The 23,613-nt window shown below is 43.3% G+C and overlaps 1 protein-coding gene across 3 annotated transcripts in view; it reads left to right on the plus strand.

Moving 5' to 3' along the window:
• SLC1A2 (solute carrier family 1 member 2) overlaps positions 1 to 23,613 on the plus strand; it is a 164,306-nt gene that overhangs the window by 90,805 nt on the left and 49,888 nt on the right. For 2 of the 3 annotated variants that reach the window (XM_025355220.1, XM_025355219.1), the window contains 3 exons: positions 15,245 to 15,384; positions 17,566 to 17,718; positions 20,203 to 20,453. In XM_025355220.1, the coding sequence (XP_025211005.1) occupies positions 15,255 to 15,384; positions 17,566 to 17,718; positions 20,203 to 20,453 (534 nt within the window). In that variant the 5' untranslated portion in view covers positions 15,245 to 15,254. Of the gene's footprint in view, positions 1 to 10,086; positions 10,200 to 15,244; positions 15,385 to 17,565; positions 17,719 to 20,202; positions 20,454 to 23,613 lie in introns of those variants that run through there. The other variant, XM_025355221.1, reaches the window with a different exon arrangement.

The following is a 23,613-nucleotide window of genomic DNA, read 5'->3' on the forward strand; positions in this document are numbered from 1 at the left end:
AAATCAGGAAACAGTTTACTTTCCTCTTAACACTCTTTTCAGAAAGACAGCAGTGGAAGCCTGATGATAAATAGTAATTGACACTTGGCATTGGTGGCAAGGAGGCAATAAGGGATGGTGGGGACTGTGGCAGACTGGAAAATCCATGCCTATCTAAAGGACAATCACTTCTCAGTTCTATCTGATTGTTGCCACTCAGGGATCTAGGTTTCATAATTATAAGTGGACAAAACCCTTTAGTAACTTTCAATAATAAGACTGAAACAAAGTGCATTGAAATTTACTTAAGAAAAACTTAAATGAGCAGTGGCTCCTACCCGTAATCCCAGCACTTTGGGAGACCAAGGTAGGTAGATTACTTGAGGCCAGGAGTTCAAGATCAGCCTGGACAACATGGAAAAACCCTGTCTCTACTAAAAGAAAAAAGAAAAAAAAAACTTAGCTGGCATGGTGGTGCACGCCTGTCATCCCAGCTACTTGGGAGGCTGAGGCATGAGAATTGCTTGAACTTGGGAGGCAGAGGTTGTAGTGAACTGAGATCGTGCCACTGCACTCCAGCTTGGGCAACAGAGCAAGACACTGTCTCAAGGAAAAAAAAAAAAAAAGAGAGAAAGAAAAACTTAAATGATTAACAATATGTTACTATAAATTAAAGCGTTTTAGAATAAATTTCCAACTCTTCGTCATTAACATTGTTAAAGTTACTGCTTATTTAGCTTAGCAATAAAGCAAAGGAATCCTTACCTTAAGGTGAATAAACTCTGTGACGTCTGTTATTTTTAGTGTAACAATATAGATAAAGGTTATGTTTCTTTTTGTTTTTGGTTTTTGCTTTTTTTTTTTTTTCTGAGGCAGTCTCATTCTGTCACTCAGGCTGGAGTGCAGTGGCGCCATCTTGGCTCACTGCTTTCTCCGCCTCCCAGGTTCAAGTGATTCTCTTGCCTCAGCTTCCCCAGTAGCTGGGATTACAGGCATGCACCGCCACATCTGGCTAATTTTTTGTATTTTTTTTAGTAGAGATGGGGTTTCACCATTTTGGCCAGGCTGGTCTCAAACTCCTGACCTCAGGTGATCCACCCGCCTTGACCTCCCAAAGTGCTGGGATTTCAGGTGTGAGCCACTGTGCCCCCTCACTGCACCCTGCCAAAGGTTATGCTTTTGGAGTAGCTGCGAAAGAAACCCGTTTGGGGAGTGAATACTTGATCAGCTGTGTGTGGATGGGGAATGAGACCACTCCAGGGAGCACAAAGCCCTGTGAACAAAGCCCTGTGAACCAGTCTGTCTCCACAAGCTACCAGAGTGAGAATACACATTCTTCTCTTTAGAAGAAATTCTCCTGGTGAGAACATTACCTTTCAGGGGTGACTGGATAGCTCAGTTTATCACTTGTAAACTTAGCAGATCAAACTAGTTGAGAAGCGATTGGGCAGTCAGTAAGCTGACTGGACTGCTGGGATCAACAGGGACTGATGTTTAGTTCACTTCAATAACCACAGATTTAGCAGCTCATTCGAAGGAACCAAAGTAAGGAACTGCACAAGTCCTCTGAGAGGCCTTGAAATGCTTCCATGAGCGATGGAAGCCATTTAGAGGCATGGTGTTGCTGAACCTTTTGAACACATGATCGGCTAAAGAGAGAAAGATGTTACTTTGGTCTACATTTCTGTAGGGCAGGAAGAAGTGAGGAAGGGAGGAGCAGAACACTTCAGCCTACATCTCAGGAAGGGAGGTTTGAGAAGCGGTGTCTGGCTGAGCATGCTGCTTCTCTGAGCAGATTTCTAGAGGCAGCAGAGGTGTGGGTATGGATAGGAGACTCTCTGTGTCTATCACCTTCTGCTGAGGCTTTTTGTAAAAAACAAATGAGATAGTGTAGAAAGCACTTACCATAAGGTCTGGTACTACATTAGTTTCTCATTGTTGCAGTAACAACTGACCCCAAATCAAGAGGCTTAAAACAAGACAACTTATTATCATATGGTTCTGGAGGCCAGAAGTCTGAGTTGGGTCTCACTGGGCTAAAATCAAGGTGTCAGCAGGGCTGCATTCCTTTCTGGAGGCTCAGATGAGGAGTCTGTTTCCTTGCCTTTGCCAGTTTCTAGAAGCTTCTCACATGCTTTGGCTCATGGCCCTTTCCTTTATCTTTAAAGCCAGCAATGTTGGGCTGTGTCTTTGTCATGCTGCCATCCTCCAGTTCTTTCTTTCCTGCCTCCCCTTTTCAAGCATAAGAACCCCTGTGATTCCATTGGTCCCACCTGGAGAATCCAGGCACATCTCCCTGTCTTGAGGTCAGCTGATTTACAACCTTCTTTGTACCTGCAGCCTTAGAGCCCCTTTGCCATGTAATCTGACACATCCACAGATTCTGGGGATTAGGACATGGACATTTGTGGAGGCGTTACTCTGCCTATCACTGGTACAGAATAAAAAGTCAATAAATGGTTCTATTCATTACCAGTACTCCCTAGACTTTCTTTCTCTACTGTGAAGTTACCTATGCCCTTCAGTTTTTCCAAGGCAGTGCTAAAGCCTCAGCTCTGGTAGAATCTGATGAGCTGGAGGGTGAGAGCAAGAAAGGCAGTCTTTGATGGGCTTAGGGGAGTGGGGAAGTAGCCAGCCCTTACCTGGAAGGTTGTGTGCAGGTCTAGGAGACACATGTAAGTAATTAGCTTGAGGTGCTTTAACCATGATAGTAACAAACTTGGAGAAGAGAAAACCCTGAGCAGAAACGTCATATGACTCAAAGGTTGGTAGATTGAGAAGGAATTCAGCTTCATTTTCTGTAAGTGTCATGATTAAGTGTGTGCACCTTGTTCAGGACGAGCTGGGTTGCCATCCAGCTCATCTACTCACCAACTGCCTGACTTGGAGCAAATGCGCTCCTCTCTCTGACCTCTATAAAGAGGGACTAATAATAGCAGCTATCTTGTAAGAGTGTTGTGGGGAGTCAATGAAATAATATATGTAAAGCATCCAGTACATTGTCTGATGGTAACTGTTGTTATTAGGTAGCTCCACAGGGTAGAAAAATAACCTGCGGATAGAAGCTACAGGGAAACAGTTATAGGCTCACCATAAAGGAAGGACTTCTTAATAGTCAAAGCTATCCAACGGCAGGATGGTTAGAGTAGAAGTGATAAGCTGCCCTGCACTGCAACTGTTCAGGCATTGAGCAGACATCGGTATGTGGACTGGCTGCAACAGTGTCATCTGGGTGCTTCTGCAAAAGTCCGGAGGTCTAGGCCCCATCCAGACGTGCTGAATTGGAATATTCAGGAATGGGGCTTGGAGATCTGTTTTGTGTTTTGTTTTGTTTGTTTTTGTTTAATATACTGTTTTTTAAAGAGCTGTTTTAGGTTTACAGCAAAATTGAGTAGAAAGTACAGAGAGTTCCCATATGTCCCTGCTCACATTCAGGCGCAGCCTACTCCACTGTCAACATCCCCCACCAGAGTGGTACATTAATCACAACCAATGAACTTACATTGACACCTCATTATCATGCAGAGTGCTTAGTTTACCTTAGGGTTGGCTCTTGGTGTTGTATGTTCGTGGGTTTGGACAAATGTATGATGACATGTATTTACCATTATAGTAACATACAAAGTATTTTCATTGCCTTAGAAAATCCTCTGTGCTTCACCTATTTATCACCATGCCCCTCCATAGTTTTGCCTTTTCCAGAATGTCATATAGTTGGAATCATACAGTATGTAGCCTTTTCAAATTGGCTTCTTCACACTTAGTAATATGCATTTATTTTTCCTCCATGTCTTTTTGTGGATAGATAGTTCACTTCTTTTCAGTGCTGAATAATATTGCATTGTCTGCATGTACCGTGGTTTATCCATTTGCCTACTGAAGGATATCTCAGTTGATTCCAAGTTTTGGGAATTAGAAACAAAGCTGCTATAAATATCCCTGTGCAATGTTTTGTGTGGACATAAGTTTTGGAGATCTGTATTTTTAACAAGTGAACCAGAGACAGAGTTGGGGCCACTAGACCAGATAATCATTTGTCCAGAGGCTTAGAGGGGACAGGAAGCCTCTGTAATCCAGAAATTCTAGGATTCCATGACTGTTCCATATAGCTCTTGGAGCAGGCTCTGGTTTGGACTAGGTGTTACCTTTCTTCTCTCTGGAATCCTCCCCATCCCCCGACAGCAAAATCACTTTTTTGGCCAAATGTTCGGTTTCAATGTGTATTGCTAGCATGAAATTGCCTAATATAAAGAGCAAGTTTTCTCAGACTGGAGGGAGAGTGGGCTGACCGGTTCTTCCAAGTCCAGGACTGACAGGGATCAAATCCTAGCTCTACCATCTATTACCTTTGTGACACTGAGCAAGTAACTTAACCATTCGATGACTTCGTTATTCCTTCAGTAAAAGTTGCTGATACTAGTACCTATCTCCTGAGGTTATTGTGAGAATTAAATAAGTTCATACATAAGAAGACTTAGAAAAATACCTGGTATGAAGTTAGTTTTGAGTAAATGTTAGCTGCTGTCATCATTATTGTCATCATCATTATTCTTATTATTACCAGTTACCAGACATTAGGGTCCTTCTGGTGGGGAAGTCCTTCCTGGTGAAGGACCAGAGTTGGAGTGACCCCTTGAGGTTATTTCACAGCAGCAAGTGCTGGCTAAGTCAACAGGAATAGGATGGTTCCTGTGTGCCCTGGTTGCCTGAAGGGAGGAGTCAGTTGAGTGGATGCCATTTTCTCATGATGGTACATCTGGGGCCATGGCACCAGCAGCATGGATTGTCCAAGGCAGACAACAAGACCATAGCTTCCCAGAGCTCACTTGCCCTTTCTCTTGTTTAGCAGCACCTCCTTTCTCTATCTTCTCTCTCCACGTGCTAGGATGCAAGTCTCATAAGTAGCTACCTAGTGCCTTGGTGTAGGTGGTAGTTCTAATGTGTCCATGGCTCTGCAAATACCTCTAGAAAGAGTATGCCCATAAAACACTGGATTCAAAGGCAAAGGACAGCACAGGTTTAACTTTGCTGCAGACCCACAGCACAGGTTTAACTCTGCTATTTCTAACCTTCATGAGCTTGGGCAAGTTTCAGAATCTTCTGGGGCTTCTGTCTTTTCATTTCTAAGATAGAATAATCCTTCCCTCTCAGGAATGTCATTAACTCTTGATGAATGCAAAAATGCCTTTTAAACAATACAAATGTTATTATTGGCTTATTTGTTAGAAAGTTAAACTGATGAAATGTTGGTTATTGTTTACAATTGAAAGATGAACACAAAAAGAACCTGCCTGGGTTCCTGTTATGGAAGACAAGAAAGGAAATGTATGAGAGTTCTTTGCTGTTATGGGCATGGAAGAGTAGAAAGAAGATGAAGGCCACAAACTTCTTTGGCCAGTCAGGTCACTCTGTTATAACCTGGACTACCTTAAGGCCCTGCTGTTTTGCCTTATCTGAAGGAGATGGTTACATGTTCCCAAAGTATAAGGTGTTCTTTGGGCAAAACTAGTACCTGTTCTTTTGCTGGGAAATCCACCAGTATGAATCAGCCATTTAGGGCCAAAGATAGATGCGCTATATGTATTTACTTCTAACACCATAATTTGACTATTTTTCAACTTTTAACTCAAGTATAGCACTCAGACAAAAAAGCACACAAATCTTACATGAATGGTGTGATTAATTTCCACAAACTGAACACTCATGTGAAATAAGCATCTGGATTAAAAAGGAAAAAAAGGAGAATAAAATTGCTAGCATTCAAGAAATGCTGCGGAGGCCTCAGAATTTCAACAGTTGACTTCAAGACTGATCCTGGCAATGGTATGCAGTTGGCAAAGTTTACGTCATTTATGTTTTGACATCTCCTTTTGTTTGGCTTCCAGATACAGTTCTGTCCAGGACCTATGTTAAGGGGTTCCTCCAGACAATTCTATTTTGGGGGATGGATTGAGAATCTCCTTTACACTAAGGTGTCAGTGAATGGGTTGCTTTTTCCATACATTTCTGGCTTAAATCTGGGTCTTTGGGTGGAATCAAAAGGGATAGTTCTCTCAAGGAGAAACTTTGGGTCTCTGGGATCCAGAAGTGGGTGACTTTGAAGGTCTTCAGGGAACCTTTGAGGAAGCCCTTAAAATCATCTCACAAAAGCATTGTGTGGCATTTTGAATGCCTGCCGTGGTAAATCTTGCAATTTGCGAGGTCATAGTAGTGACTTGCCTTCTTGCTTGGGATTGATGCTACATTGCGTGGTTGGCTGCTCAGTCTAGAAGGAAGAAAAAAGAGACAGTCTGCAATGAAGAAAAGCAATCATAAAGTGTGATCAAAAGACCCAATCCCGGCTAAGGTATACAGCACCTCACCCAGTTTCTGCCTAGTGCCTGAAGGCACTGCAGCTAATTGAACCACCTCTTAGTCAAAATCCTAGTCACTCCTATCTGGCAGACTGATTGGAAAGGCTCAGTTTGAGAAGCTTCAGAGGCTAGAAGAACCTCCCAGGCCTGAGGGCCAAATCTTGAGTTCTTTTAACCTCAAGATCAGGGTTCCAGTGACTTTTGGAAGGGGAATAAGTACTCATGCTTTGTGGCAGTAGGACCACATTTTGGAGGGTCCAATTTAGAGATGCTGATGCTTAGTAGTTGGGTCCTAAGAGATTCTTCAGGGACCAGTGCATCTTCCCAGGTCCTCATCAGTTTCCCCAAAGGCCTTGTTGGGGGAACCTAGAGTGGTTCCTCGTTCCATCTTCCCTCAAGAGTGCTGGGAGCACTGAGACCACCATACCTTGGTCAGGGCAGCTGGATCACAACCACCAGCAGAAAAGAACCAGCCCTGCAGAGATGCTGCCCATTTCTGCTACACACTGTTTTTCTCAATGCAGGTGTTCCCTACTTGTTTTCTTCTTTCTTTCTTTTTGTTTTTTGAGATAGAGTTTCACCCTTTTTGCCCAGACTGGAGTGCAATGGTGTGATCTCAGCTCACTGCAACCTCCACCTCCTGGGTTCAAGCGATTCTCCTGCCTCAGCCTCCTGAGTAGCTGGGATTATAGGCTCCTGCCACCATGCCCAGCTAATTTTTTGTATTTTTAGTAGAGACAGGGTTTCACTGTGTTGGCCAGGCTGGTCTGAAACTCCTGACCTCAGGCGATCTACCTGCCTCAGCCTCCCAAAGTGCTGAGATTACAGGCGTGAACCACTGCACCCGGCCCCCCTGTTTTTTACAGGATGGGACTTCCCCACTTGAAACCATTTCTTATGTTCCTTCTCTCATTTCTCTCCTCTTCTCAGATTTGTTAGCCTTCTGGACCACTACCTCTTATAATGGAGTGTCACAAAGAACCTGTGACAAGAACATATTTTTAACATAATCATCCATTCCTTCATGCAACATACACTAATTTAGCATATACTATGTGCCAGGAGGATGCTAGGCATGGTGGAGACAGAGTCAAATAAGACACGGTTTGTCCTCAAAGAGTTTATGTTCTAGTGGGGAAAATATACGAGTAAACTGTGAAAAATGCCTTGAGAGCATGGGTGACATGGTAAACTACATCTACAAAGCAAACTTGGGAGTCAAGTCATCAAAGGCTCCTGAGGGATGTCATGCCCAGAGTTATTTGGAAGGAATAAAAGTTGGTCTAAGAAGGCTGGTTTGGAGAGTGGGTGGAGGATGTTTTAGCTAGCAGAGATGGTTTGCTTCAAGACAAGCTGGCTTATTTATCTGGAAAGGGGCCAAGTTGCCCCTGGCTCAAAAGCCAGAGTGCATGCCACGTGAATCTTCCTCATCTTGTTGATGTTGTGTGAAGTTATCACATGTATTTTTGTGTTGTTCCATGAACCAGAAATGGGTAGCCATTACTTCAGAATTGACAGGCCTTTGGGGACTGGGCTGGCCAATGTGTTCCTGAGCCATGGCATAATCTTTATTTTTAGAAGAGGTTCCCAATTTGAGATGATCAAACACCCCACCCCAGTCTCTCATTGGGCCCTGGAGGCTGATTGTTCCTTGTTGTCTTATTTCTGTTTGGGGTGGTGAGTCTATCTGGAAATAAGGAAATTTGTTGAGTCAAAGCTGCCTAAGTCTCTGCCTGGGGAAAGATTTCATAGAAGTCCAGAGGCCATATCCTTAAGGTTGTACTCCTGATGTTCTTTGAGAGGTTATTCAGTCATTCCATCATAGGGAGGCTGATGGCAGTGGGATCTTCCCAGACCCTCACCCACTCTGGACCCTCTGAGACTTTCTGTTTGTAAAAGGCACAAGCACCAATGTATTGGCAGGGAGATTTACTAAAACTCAACAGTGAGTAAACTCTCTTACTGGTCATTTTGCATCATATGAGGGATTTCAGACAAAGAGAGGATATTAAAATTGAGTATCTACTATATATCCGATACTCTCCACTGCCAGAAAAGGGACATTTTAACCAAGAATCAATGGCCATGTAATTATGTGATTGTATTCGACCAACTTGCCTTCTGACAGTTGCTAATCAGAGCTGGTGTTATAACATCTGTTTCTGAGCCAAACAAATAAAATTTTTATTCATCCCTTGAAAACTTTGTCTCCTGCTACTTTGTCTTTGCAGTTTGTGTGTAGACACCTGAAGTCTCAACTGGCTGTATACCTGCCATTCATGGCATTAGCTGGCTTGGACCATTGCACTTAGGAAGTGATATGGTTAAAAAGAGGCTCTTCTCCTTCGATTTCTCGTCTTGTCTTTTCTGAGTGCCACCTCACCAGTTCCACAGAAGTTGACTGTGCCTGATGTAGGTGGTCTCTCAATGGCTTAGTGGTGAGTTTAGCAGTTGGCCGGTCCCAATGCCAGTTTACCTGTTTGACTGTTCCCAAGGCATTGACTTGCCCATGTTAGAAATCTAGACCTGAGAATGGGTGAGGATGGATGAGGAATTAGAAGATGCTCACGTCTGAATTGTGTGCTGAATTTCATCCCAACCCAGCTTTATTGGCCCTAGAAAACAATGCTTCCGTAGCAGACATAAGGAAGGTTAAAAGGAACGCCAAAGGTTGTTGTTATGGTTGCTGTTGGTTTGTCTCTCATCTCTGCCTTTGCCTGTGAGGGTTGTGGTGTAGCTACTGGGCTATCTCATGGTAAATGAAATGACTTGTCTTCATGGTCAGCTCTAGGCTTATTCCATCGTGGGTAGCTAGAATGGAATCCACATCTCTGGAACTGAATTCTATTACTATCCTTTTCCCTCCCTGGAGAATTAGAGAATCACAGAATTTTATAATGTTAAAGAATTTCCAATTCGACCCTCTTATTTTATAGATTAAGAGAATGGGACCTAAAAAATAAAAATGGGCCAAAATTGATACTTAAACCTTATTGATATCTTACATTAAGAGTGTGTTTTTACCATCTCATAGCAGTTTACCCTACTGTCTGTTGATCACGGAAGGTAACGTTACATCCATTTTATCCTCATACTTTTCCCCTGACACACCCATTGAGCAGCAGTCCTGGAATTAGAACACAGACTTCCTGACTTCCAGTCCTATCCTGGCCCAATACCATCATGATTCAGGATAGCTATAAACTGTGTTCTTTAACCAGCCCCTCGAATGGACTGAAAGAAGCTGTAGAAAAGAGGTTTGTGAAGTCTGGAGTGCCTCACCAACAGGACAAGAAAGTAATTCTGTGATTTTGCAAATGAACACTGTGAAGACACAATGAATAGAAGAAGGGACTGAAAGAGACTTTAGAGGCTGTGACCCTTTAAGTTTCATTTGCAGGATCTGTGACAACACAGTATCTGTCAGAGAGAGACTGACATCTTGGTGGGTAAGCATCTTTGACACAGTTAAGGCAGGTCTTACAGGATCTAGGAAGGGTGGAGGGACTTGCAGGCTGTTGGAAATGCCAGAAAGTCTTAGAGTTTCAGGCCCTTTTACAGCAGGGGTGGCATTCTTCAGGGAGCTGGGGATATCCTGGATGTGAGACAATCAAAGCTGAAATCTCTACCTCCTTGTTCTTGGTGCTCGAGCTGACATCACTGGTATTTCCATTTTTCTTATCCAAATACAACAACTGTCTTAGGCGAGAGGCCCTGCTACGAGCACTGTTTTTGTTCTTGATACTAGGGTGACCTAGTGTCTTCCAGTAGGGCAATTTCTGGACATCATTGTCTCCCCAGTACCTCCCCAGATCCTGAAGCCTGGGGCCAGAGAGGGGAGGTTAGATGTCAGCAGTGGAAAGACAGGTGGGTGAAGCCCATTGCAAACCCCACACGTCCTCCAGGAGAAACACACCAGTTGCTTTTAGGCTCCCTGGGGAGTGTTCTGTTGCCACCTCATCAAATCAGTGAAGGTGGAAAAAAGAGTTTGGTGCCAGCTAAGGTGACACTGAAGTGTGCAGCAGGAAATCTGAATCCAACACCACATCTAATGAGCCTATTATTAGAGGCTCTTGGCAAAGCAAGAGAAATTGAATGCTAATGAAAAGCAGGTTCTGAGAATAGTTTAAAACTTAGCATTAGCCCCATTACACGTTCCCTTCTGAGTCACAGAGGATGATTTGCACGATAAGCTGAGCTTGCCTTGAAACAGGACTCACGTGGATTTGCATGAGAAAGAACTGGGCAACGATTGCAAAATTAACAGCTGTTTAAATAATTCAATGGAGAGGCTAAGGCTGAAGGAAATTATAGGCTCATTGTTAAAAGTTTTTAATTATCCCCAACAGCTGTCCCACCACATGGCCTTACTTTGTTGGGCAGTGGAGGCCATTCGAGAGATCGGTCTGAGTTGGCGCACTGGAACTTCCAACATTAAGGCATTGCATTGCTAATATTCCTCCATTCAAGGGGCACTCAAGTAGAAACACGGATGGCAGGCAGTGTCAGAGAGCACTAGCCTTGATGGATTTGGTGGACCCAAATCCCACCTGGGTTTTATTGCTTTGTTCTGTGTGCACAGCCACAGGATGTAGGAAGGGACTATTAGTAAAGGGGTAAGTGTGCACACTGGACATCTTACTGTGTATCCGATGGACTTCCCAGACCAGATTTGGCACTTTCTGCTTATTGCCATGGGAGCAAATCTGCTGGCTGCTGTGACCTTAGGCTTTCCACCTATATCCAACTCACCTCTTCCTGGTAACTGTTTCTCTTAGGGGGAGCTGGGATAGTCATTTACACCCTCATAATATTCATGATGGTGATAGGACCCAGCATTACTTATTACATATTCATTTGAATCCATGTAAAAATCAACATGTGGACCCCAGGGTGTGCATCTGGGTGGGAGCTTTGGGATCTAGGTAGTAAGACAGATTTCCAAATTGTGTATGTTCCATTTATTTGCTAAGCTCTAGACGAATTGCATAAAATACTTGAGGAGACCCCTCATTTCTTCTAGGTTTCTATTCAAATGTCCCTTCATCATAGACGCCTTCCCCTGACACTTGATACAAAATCACGCTGCCTCCCCACACACTGCTATCCTTCTCCTTCACCCTTGATACGGTTTGGCTGTGTTCCCACCCAAATCTCATCTTGAATTGTAGCTCCCATAATCCCCATGTGTCGTGGAAAGGACTCCGTGGGAGATACCTGAATCATGGGGGCAGTTACCCTCATGCTGTTTTCATGATAGTGAGTGAGTTATCACGATATCTGGTGGTTTTATAAGGGGATTTTCCCCCTTTTTCTTGGCACTTCTCCTTGCTGCCACCATGCGAAGAAGGACACGTTTTCTTCCCCTTCCACCATGATTGTAAGTTTCCTGAGGCTTCCCAAGCCATGCTGAACTGTGAGTCAATTAAACCTCTTTCCTTTGTAAATTTCACAGTCTCGGGTATGTCTTTATTAGCAGAGTGAGAATGAACTAATACAACCCCCCTCCCAGCACTTCTCACTACTTAAAATGTATTTACGTATTTGTTCTCTCACTAAAGTGCACACTCCATGATATCAAGGGCTCTTTTTGTTTATTGCAATATCTTTAACATTGACAACAGTATGGGGCCTGTAATATGGGCCCACTAGAAATTTGTGGAATAAATGCAAGAATGGTCAGAATCTGACTGAAGTGGCATGCTGCCAGTCTGTCTGCAGAAGGGTCTTATTCCCAGGGGCAAGCAAGGGGCCATTTTAGAGCTACTTTTCAATTCTCAATTTCTCTTGGCAAACATTGATTAAGCTCTCAGTACTAGGTGTTAAAGATCACAATCTTGCCCTCCTGGGGTTCATAGACTGGTGGAGAATGTAGGCATTTAAATTAAATCCTTCCTTCAAGAGCTGACTCAGGTCTTGGCCCCTTCTGGAACCCCTTCTTGAACATCCCTTCCTCTTCCCTGAACCTGGGTTAGGCATTGTTCTTATGATTTCCCATAGACTCCTTTGCAAGCTTGCTCAGGGCCTGTACATAAAGCAGACAATTACAGTACAATGTGCTTTATGTTTTCTCCCTGAGTAAAGGCTCTTTAAGAGTAAAGATTGTACCATACCCATTACTGAGTATAGTATCTGACACATAGAGAACACTCAATAAATATAAGTTATCCCTGTTATTGTCACTGTTACCAGGTGTGTTTGCAATCAGCATTTATATAGCTGTTTGTGTGAACACATTTTTAAAAACTTACATCTTATTCTAAAGGTGTATAGGCTTAGAAGCAGCTCTATATTATGTAATATTCTATATACATTATATAATCATGCTATATTACGTGATAATTCCCATGTCAGTCTCTCTTTGTGTTCTGGGAGATGTAGTGATTAGTTAGACTAATTAGAATAGTTGGAAATTTTAGATTAGTCAGAATTTTTACAGAGAGTTCTTGGGGGACTCTCTGTGTTTCCAGCTGCAAGATGAGTCCCTGAATTACCTTTAAAATTATTTTCTATGTGCAAGCATCAAGGACTCTTACAAGTCTTCCATATCTGTTTAATTCCAAGAGGGCAACTCACGGAAATTCTCTCAATAAATATTTGTGGGTTTACAGTATTTTGATGTAGTCACTTTGATGTGGCTGTTTTGATTCAGGACTTCAGGGACATTTTGTTATGGCCTAAAAAACAAACCATGAAAGAGGCAGCAATATTATACAACAAAGAAATGTGTGGCACAGGCATCCAACCATGTTGCCGGGTTGGGTGTGTATGCTAACCTAATTGTTTGTGTGTTTTCACTTTGACAGTTTTGATGCCTGACACTTCCCTTACATCATATGGATCTTGCCGGAATGGTTGCTTTAAATACTTCCTAGTTTTACTTGAATACCAACCATGTGCCTGATTCTCATTTCAATGGCAGGAGGGATTCAAATGAAGCAGAAGGCAAGGAGATTAATGATCTCAAGGGGACTGGAGAGTTTGGCCAAGAGCTGGCTAAGGAAATACATTCACCATTTCAGAACACATACTACCTCCATTCTTTGTTTGACATTTCCTGCTTTAGAGCTTCATATTACTGGCTGGAGACATATTTAAAAATGGAAAAAGATCCCACTGTAAACATAGAAATATGGTCTGTCCATGTTAAAAAGATCATTTTGATCATTTCCCCCTGCTGTGTTGTAAAGTGAATTTTCTGTCTGTTTCACTTGGTGATAGGAGGAAGTGGTATTTATTGCTCACTGATCAGAAAGGCCCTCACCCACCTGCTGTGGGCAGTCATACCCTATTTTCTTTTTCAGATGGTCTGAGGGATTGTTAGTGCACACATATGTCAGGAAACCAGAAGTTGCCTCAGAAATTAACTAGATGAGTAGAAAATTCGGCCATTAAGGGGAGACTAAGAAGCTTATATTTTGACTAACATTCTCATCTGATCATGCAACGTTATTCCTAATTTTAAAACATTTGGGTAGCGAGTATATTAGGCAGCCTGTTATGAAAAAGCAAGTAGTTGTATTTGGGTTCCAGGTCTTAACTCTGAGACTGGAAGCTTAGGTCTTGGTATCTTGCTGGAATGGCAGGGCAAGTGGGTAAGCCCCCTGAACAAAATGTCATCCTTGCCATGAAGTTGATGGGTGTTAAGTGTCTCTTCTTTGTGTACACTGGAGAAAGGTACTATGCTAGCATATTTTTGTTTAACTTTTATCAAGTAGGCATCAGGCTTTTCTTTCTACACCCCACACAACTAGCAAGAGTTGGAGTCAGGATTTGAAGCCAAGGCCCTCTGGCTCCAAAACCCACACTATTCCCATTATAACCAGTTATTTCAAAACACTGGTCTGCAGCTTGGTGTTGGTTCCAAAGGAAATTTTCTCCAGTCTATGACAAGACTATCTGGATAAGGGCAACACCTCCCTGTCTTGAAGGCACTGTCATCTGTTCAGAGACACCTCTCTTTCTAGGTGTGAAAGGCTTATTTTTTTTTCTTTTATCAAATAATGGTGATTGTAAACAGCAGCTAAAAAATGTCCTAAGATATGAAAGTGAAAAACTGGCCTCCCTATGGCAATCCCCAAGCTTACATCTGGAATATTATTGGCCAGGGAAATGACAAAGCTGAGGACGAAGTATGCCCATTACCCCAGCAAGGGCTCCTTTGGGCAGACTCCCAGGATGGCTTAGGCGTACCTGGGGTTTACCCAGAAAAGGGCTTGGCTGCAACCATAGCTGGAGGTGATGAAAATACTTCTTAAAACCATACTTCTAGATTCTAAGTCGTATTAGCTCTTGGCCAGTTTAGTAGTCTTGATAATGTAGGTGACCTTTTAAAAGCCACAATAGGTTGATTGGTTTTTTTTTTTTTTTTTTTTTTTTACTATGTAAACTATCTTTTCCAAAAAAGAGGTAAGGCTTGGATGATCAACATTTGTGACTTTCACATGTCAGGATGGGGAAGGCTTGAGCTTGGAGACATTTTAAAGTTGATGTAACTCAAGTATGACTCACCTTTTTGCTGTTGTTACAAGAACAAAATAGCTCAGGTTTTGGAGCCAGACCTGTCTGGATTTGGATCTCTATTTATTTTAGCCTTTGCAACCTTGGTCAAGACTCAAGTAAAGGCTCTGTAACATGGTAACTTCCTTCCCTAAGTTACTATGGGGGGCAACTCTTTGGAAGACCCTACCATTGCATGTAGTGTTCCTTTCCTTTACTGGGAGGATCCACATCAGTTCTCAGTGTGTCCTACTGTCCTGCTTATAGGTGACCCTGAGTCACACTTACTTTTACTTTCCTGCAGATGGTTCCAGATTCCAACTGTGCCTGGAGAGGTTCCTCCTCATCTAGCCCCTGAAACTGTATAGGGGAGGTGCCAGTCTTTCTAATCTCTGCCTTCACTTCTGTTCCAGTGCCAACAATATGCCCAAGCAGGTGGAAGTGCGAATGCACGACAGTCACCTCAGCTCGGAGGAACCCAAGCACCGGCACCTGGGCCTGCGCCTGTGTGACAAGCTGGGGAAGAATCTCCTGCTCACTCTGACGGTGTTTGGTAGGTACCTGCACCACCCCACCCCCAGTCCCCTCTTCTCTGGGACTCTCCTGGCTCTGTGGGGCAGCTGGTCTCAGCAGCCAATCGTTCCACCAGAAAGGAAGCCACATGGTTTGCCTAGGGTCCTGTCTGCCCAGGCTTCAGTGATACAATTTTCCTCCTTACCTCCTTTAGCCATTCGTTCTCCTTTGGATTCTAGTAGTTCTTAAATTTTTTGCAAGTAAGCATCTTGTGAGAATGTTGGCATGTGGATTCCTACACTCATGGAGACTTTGCTTTGGGCCATCTGAAATGAGGCCCTGCAGTCTACATGTTAGCAAACCTTCTAGGCAGTTCCAAAGCAGTGGTCCATGGACCATGTTAAGAGAACCACCTGCATCAAGGTAAGCCCAAGTATTGCACAAAACCACACTAAAATGGCTCCCAAGGTCTGAGCTTCTCCAGACACATCATTAATTTAGGTAATTTGGGCACATTGGCTAATGAGGTCAGTGCGGAAGATGTTTGCCCCAATGCCTTAATCTGATACAGCTCCATGTAGCAAGTCCTCCTCCTCTGCTTCAGGCCTCACCCAGGTGATGGTTGTTCTCGGGCTGTTGATGCAATCTTGGTCTTAAGTTTCCCATGAGGGTTTATTGAAAATGGGGCAAGATACAGTTTCTTATAATGACAACCACACCATTTCCTTTTTCAATCCCTCCCTTGTTCTTCAGCTCTCACTTAGGTTACACAGAGAAGCAATGAACAACTTGTCCTTCCCACCCTCCCAGCCACCCACACACACCCACCTGAACCCCTCTATTCCATGGCCTTTCCTTTGAGATAGATGCCTTGGTTGCCAGTGGCCCAGGATCAGGACTGGGAGCTCACCACAGCTAAGTTCACTTAATAAGAAACCACAGGCATGGTTAGGTTTTCCAAAGGTTACCCACCATGTAACCACATCTAATTCATCACAGGACTTGAAGAAGTTGGAGAGTATGATTTTCACCTGCAGAAGAAAAAGAGTCAGGCTTGCAGCCACATGACTCCCTCTACATCCATGGAATTAACATCGTAGCCTGCATTCCTGGAACTCCCTCCCTCCGTTATGGCCAGTGGTACTGACTCAACTTGTGGTTTCTGCAAGAGTCATTCATGTTGGCCACCCATTTGCAGAGATCTAAAATTTTTCTTCTGAGATCTGAGTCTGTAAAATGAAAGATCCCTGCCAGCATCTCTGCCTAAATTGTTTCCTCCAAAATTAAATATTTTAGACTCCATTCTTGAGCTCCCATAAGATCAGCAATCTAAAAACTATGTAAAAGGACACAGAAGTCAAGGACAAGCCTTGAGAGTGAGCCATGGGGAAATTATTGGAAGCCAAAGAAAATAGATAGGAAAAAAAAAATAGAATTCACACTAGCTTGGTCAATTAAATGTTCTTTTCATCTGGTCTCCAGTTACAATGAGAAGACACACATTAAATGCCATGCCATGTGGTCAAGCTTGGGCTGGGTGAGGAAGCAATATCTGTCCTTGTGAGTTATTTCTTTCTTTTTTCTTTCTTTCTTTTTTTTTTTTGAGATGGAGTCTCACTCTTTTTGCCCAGGCTAGAGTGCAATGGTGCCGTCTCAGCTCACTTCAACCTCCGCCTCCCGGGTTCAAGCGATTCTCCTGCCTCAGTCTCCTGAGTAGCTGAGATTACAGGTTTCCGCCACCACGCCCAGCTACATTTTTGTATTTTTAGTAGAGACAGGGTTTCACTGTTTTGGCCAGACCGGTCTCACTGACCTCAGGTGATTCACTCACCTTGGCCCCCCAAAGTGCTGGGATTATAGGCATAAGCCACTGTGCCCAGCCCCTTATGGTTTATTTCTATGGACAATTTCTGGCTCCAAGTAGACAAAGAGCCTCAAAGAAGTTGGAGTCAAGTTGCCAGTGTGCACTTTCATAAAGCCTTGAGAAGGTTCTCCTGGACTCTTTGGGTGTTGACTTTTTTAGAATAGTTGGAGGGATAGAAAGTCCTCTCGCTAGTCAACAAAATCAGCTTCACTTATCTAATGTTGTTTTTGTTACACATTGCTCGTCATCTAATACTGCAGAAGCATGAGAAAGGTAATGTTGCTGAAATAAGTGTCTAGAGTTAGTCATTTGACGAGGGCAAAAAACAAATTCAGATTGTTTTCCCCTTCCTTTTAGGTGTCATCCTGGGAGCAGTATGTGGAGGGCTTCTTCGCTTGGCATCTCCCATCCACCCTGATGTGGTTATGTTAATAGCCTTCCCAGGGGATATTCTCATGAGGATGCTAAAAATGCTCATTCTCCCTCTAATCATCTCCAGTTTAATCACAGGTAAGATGACCTCACCAGTGCCTGGCTAACATGGGTCATACTCCTGCCCCAGCTTTTGGATTGACTAGAATCTCAATTTGGTTGAGGGAAAGTGATCGTCTATGTCATTTCACTTCAGAGCTTTGGTTTTCCTGTCTCTGAAATGGGGATAATCAACCCTAAAGAAATAAAAGCTTGCCATCAATTAGTCAAGTCTATTTGTCTTTCTCTCCAGCAAAAAAAAAAAAAAAAAAAAAAAAAAGAAAAGGAAACACAGCCACATGTTACAAGTGATGATACCTCTAGTGGTTTTAATTTTTTTTTTTTTGAGAGGGAGAGTCTCCCTCTGTTGTCCAGGCTGGAGTGCAGTGGTGCAATCTCGGCTCACTGCAACCTCTGCCTCCTGGGTTCAAGCGATTCTCCTGCCTCAACCTCCTGAGTAGCTGGGGCTACAGGCGTGTGCTACCATGCCTGGCTAATTTTTGTATTTTTAGTAGAGACAGGGTTTCACCATATTGGCCAAGCTAGTCTCGAACTCCTGACCTCATGATCCACCAGCCTCCAAAGTGCTGGGATTATAGGCATGGGCCACCATACCTGGCTTTAATTTTTAATGTCTACTTTTCTCACCATTCTAAATTGTATTTTGTCCAGATACTGATAAAGGTAATAAATGGAAAAGGAAACTTTCTACTATTTTAATCGGGAATAGAGGGAGGTTGGCATTAAAAATAAATGAAATGCTAGGTATGAAAGTCCTCTGAGTTTTTCAGAACAAAGGTACTCCTAATATGTGGCATCATGTCCACTTATTTTTGACTAAAATAATTAATTACTGTATTTGAAAGAATTTGGTCCTCCTCTGTGGGCTTATACTGATATTTTCCTCCTTACCAAATAATATTGCTGAAACAGGGTATAAATTGGTGCCCTTTGGAGACTAAGCTCTGAGTTAAGGGCAGGAAGCCAAGCTTTGGTCCAAATTTGGGTACCAGCCAGCTAAGTGATCTGGAGAAGTTATCCCCCTGGACTGGCAAGGCTCTGGTCACTCCAGGAGATTCAGGGGCTGAGCTGGGTTGTCAGACAGCCTCAGCTGGTTGACCAGTGACCCCAGTACCCGAAATGCTGGAACTCAGAATCAGGCAGTTAGGGGCTTAGTGGGATCTTATCATTCAACGCCAGATTGAGTGAAATGGTGCATTTACCATGAATGCTCCTCTCTAAACCAGATAAAATGTTCTCTAGGCCTGTTAACAGATCATACATTGGCCAACTTGGTGGGGAAACCTAGCTCCCATTGGCTAGAATTAGACTTTAGCTTGTAAAGAGAAGTAGGTCATACGTAGGTCAGCTTATTTTAGAGCAGCTCACATCACTAACTTCCTCCCCCACAGCAAAAAAGACTGACCCCCAAAAAGGGGTTCAATCTCTCTTTCTGGTAAAAGCAGGAACTGAAACCAGGAAGTAGACACATTGAAGAAACAATTGGAAAAAAACCCAGTGGCCTGGAGTTTTTGTTAATTTGCTTGGAATTTCCTCTAACCTCCCTAGGTATAGATGAAGTGCCCACCATTGGCAGGGTGCTTCACAGGGTGTTCCCTAATCCCTGCATGAGGCTGGGAACGTGGATCTTCATGCTTCACCTCGGAGAAATGAGAGGACTGGGCGAAATCTTCATTCTCAGACTCTCCATGTCAGTTACCAGTAATATATTCAAAAGACATTTTGAGCGTGGGACAGAGCTACTAACTTTTTAGTCTTCCAAGTGAGGACATTAAAACCTAAATAAATAAACAAGTTAAAAACTAGCATGTACCAGCACCATCGCATTGCTTCATAAAAGAAAGGATATGTTAAGACCAAAAAAAAAAAAAGTGGAAAGAACATAATCTCAGAATTAAAAAAGGGTTGTCTTCAACTTTATTTTAACTCATTATTGCAGACTGACAAAAAAGTTGTCACAGACCATTCGTAAACTCTAAACAGGAGAATCTCCAACTCTCCCAGTTCTGTAAAATCTTGAAAATCTCCCCGGAAAATAGAATGATAAACTATGAGATTGACCAAATATTCAGTCCAGTCGGCCCTGCATATCTGTGAGTCCCTCATGTGAGGATTGAAAATATTTGAGGAAAAAAACTAATAAAAAATACAAAATAATGCAAGTTTAAAAATATAGTATAACAATTATGTACATAGCATTTACATTGTATTAGGTATTGTAAATAATTTAGAGGTGGTTTAAAGTAGACAGGAGGATATGCATAGGTTATATACAAATATTACACCATTTTACAGAAGGGACTTGAGGACCTGCAGATTTTGGTATCTGTTGGGAGTACCAGAACCAATTCCCTCATCGATACTGAGGGAAGACTACAGTAGGGGATTTAATCAGCCATTAACACATTTGAGTAATATGAAGCCAATGTCATAGAAATGTAGACATAGGTCATTAGCACAAATGTAATAGAATTAATCCTTCTGCATTTCTTTTCAATCCAGGGTTGTCAGGCCTGGATGCTAAGGCTAGTGGCCGCTTGGGCACAAGAGCCATGGTGTATTACATGTCCACAACCATCATCGCCGCAGTGCTGGGGGTCATTCTGGTCTTGGCTATCCATCCAGGGAATCCCAAGCTCAAGAAGCAGCTGGGGCCTGGGAAGAAGAACGATGAAGTGTCCAGCCTGGATGCCTTCCTGGACCTTATTCGAAATCTCTTCCCTGAAAACCTTGTCCAAGCCTGCTTTCAACAGGTAATCCAGAGTTCAGATGTTCTCTCTTCTCCAGTCCTCTAAGTTATCAAGGCGATAACTTAAAAGTCTATTTTGCCAGGCGCGGTGGCTCAAGCCTGTAATCCCAGCACTTTGGGAGGCCGAGATGGGCGGATCATGAGGTCAGGAGATCGAGACCATCCTGGCTAACATGGTGAAACCCCGTCTCTACTAAAAAAATACAAAAAACTAGCCGGGCATGGTGGCGGGTCCCTGTAGTCCCAGCTACTCGGGAGGCTGAGGCAGGAGAATGGCGTAAACCCAGGAGGCAGAGCTTGCAGTGAGCTGAGATCCGGCCACTGCACTCCAGCCTGGGTGATAGAGTGAGACTCCGTCTCAAAAAAAAAAAAAAAAAGAGTCTATTTTAACAGATCAACTCTGGTAGAAATTTTCTTAATATGTAATTATCTCTGTCTAGGCCCAGGGATTCTATGAGGTGGTTTAGGGCAGGATCTTGGGATTGGAGTCTCCTGGTTTTAACTTTTTTAAACCTCCTTTTTTTTTCCAGCTCACTTAATATCTTTTTGCTCTGGGATTGTCCTCCTTTTTTCTCTCTCTCTCTCCTTATATCTATCTCTTCCTTTCCTTTTTGTGCATGAGGCTGGGAAATGTGTCTTTGAGTCATCCATGGGCATATTTTTATTAGCCTTGCCCACAACCTTCTAGAGTACATAGGGGTTCTTAAACTTGGCAGTAAAGCCAAACCACCAATGGCACTTTTAAGAAAATACAAATACCGTACACAATCAGAATCTCCAAGGGATGAATCTGGAGCTTGGGTATTTTTTTAAATTGTGGAAGTAATACATGCAGATTATGAAAGATTTAGAAAGTATAGAAGTACATAAAGTAAAAGTTAGAAGCTTCTACTTTCCCTTCTCTAGAGCTACTTCTGTTGAGAATGTTGTTTCCTCCCCTATATTTTTCTTTTGCCACATATGCAAGTGTGCATAATCTTTAAAAGAGTTCAACCCTGGCCAGGCGTGGTGGCTCATGCCTATAATCCCAGCACTTTGGGAGGCCAAGGTAGGGGGATCATTTGAGGTTAGGAGTTCAAAACCAGCCTGGCCAACGTGGTAAAACCCTATCTCTACCAAAAATGCAAAAATTAGCTGGGTGTGGTGGCATATGCCTGTTATCCCAGCTACTCAGGAGGCTGAGGCAAGAGAATTCCTTGAGCCTGGGAGGCAGAGGTTGCAGTGAACAGAGCCACTGCACTCCAGCCTGGGAGACAGAGTGGCATACTGTCTCAAAACAAACAAACAAACAAAACAAGAATTTAACCCAACGGTACTCCATTGTTCATAAAATGTTACATTTGACTTTTTCATTGAACAATGTTTTAAAGTCATCTCTTCTTTTTTCATGATTGCATAATATTTTTAAAGGATAAATTCCTAGAAGTAAAAATGCCCTGACAGGAGTTTTATATTTTGAGTTTGCTGGCTGTTGCAAAATGGCACTACAAAAGTATGTAGCAGTGGGTACAGATTCCTCAGCAATGTACACTCTTGCCTGCTGCATACACGCCTATACATTTTTTTAAACTTGGGATTTTTAAAAAATAGGTGATTCTGCTGAGTGGAGCCACTGAGTTAGCTGAGTAGGCACCATCCACTACCCTGTTTTCTAGCCCCAAGGCCTGCTTAGGCTAGACCACACTCCACACACGCCAGTTCCCATGAACCTGCGTAGAAACTAAGCTAAAACCAAGCAGTCTCCTTCAGCCATTTCCAAGCACAGAAGAATGAGCTTAGGAAACAGGTAGCTTAGAAGAAAAGTGTGTATTCCTAGCTGTCTCCAAAATGTAGTCCTTAACCATTGCTGAACCCAGATTACTCTGTTCCCTAGTTTCAGATACCATTTTAGTGGTACATGCAGCATGGACCTATATTAAAGGAAACCACTCCAGGCCAGGGAAGTTGGATGCAGAAATAAATAGAAATAAGCTGGAGGAGAAGGTACTTACTGGGCTCCATCTGTATAGCATGTTTGCCCCTCAGCCAGCCTGCTCAGAAAGATGAATTGACTTGCTTTAGAGTGAGACACACAATTGGGTGCTCTCCATTCTTAACGTTTTGGAGAGAGTGTTCTGGGATCGCAGCTGCAGGAGGCTGAGCTGGTAGTAGACTCGGGGAGAGTGGAGCATGGGAGGGCCTGGGAAGGACAGATTTGGACTCAGTTCTGTGCCTGGTCATGCCATGCTCTGTGAAAAAAGGAGGGCAGGACCAAGAAGCAGGCAGGCTCCTGGAGCTATTGCTCTGGTCTTGGAGTGAACTTTTGTGGAGCTGGCTACACTCACACTCGGTGAGCGTTATGGTGGATGGGCAGTCTTTGCATGCAGCTGCCCATGGCGAGAGGTGCTGTCTGCCACTCTGGAATAAAGACATGAGCCATTCCCTTCCCCATCCTGGCCCTGACCCCAACTTTCCTTTGCCAAAATTCATATGAGGACTGAGCCTTGGTCCCCCGGTAGGCTCAGGATCAAGGTCCCTTTGGGTTAGGACAACCTGAAGAAGAATGGTGTAGAATCCACCTCAGGGAGAGAATGGGAACAGATTCCTTAGGCCTGGGAGGAAGGCACTGAAGAGGACTTGAGGACAGGAAACTCTTTTAAAGGGACATGGCATTTCCAGAGAGAAAGGTGCATGAGAGACATCTGTGTCCATGAGTACAGCTAGAAGTGATTTAAAATAGGTCTTGAGTGGAGGAGGCTCCCTGACCAGAGTTAGAAACAGAGATGTAAAGAGAAAGATGAGCTCCCCCCAGAGAGGAGACTGCCTCCTCCCAGGTGACAGGGCCTGGTTTGCCCAAGTCAGGTCCCTGTGTCTTTGTGAGCAGGGAGGTCTCCTGCTTGCTATTTGGGGCTTACTCTAAACTAAAGTGAGATTTCCAAGAGAGTAACTGGCTGTAAGATATGGACTTACAATATTAAACCCAGAATCACCTGTTTTTAAAAAATCTCAAGTTTAAATTCTGAAGGAAAAGAACATGGGTTCTTTTCCTCCGGAAAATTCAGTGTTTTGTGTATGTTCACTCGGCCAATACTTGTGAGCAGGATGGGCTGCCAGGCTGTCTGCTTTGCACAAGGATGCCATGGGGGAGGAGAGAGATGAGGACCCTGCCCCAAGGAGCTCACTTA

This window comes from Theropithecus gelada, chromosome 14, assembly GCF_003255815.1.
Source record: "Theropithecus gelada isolate Dixy chromosome 14, Tgel_1.0, whole genome shotgun sequence".
Taxonomy (NCBI): domain Eukaryota; kingdom Metazoa; phylum Chordata; class Mammalia; order Primates; family Cercopithecidae; genus Theropithecus; species Theropithecus gelada.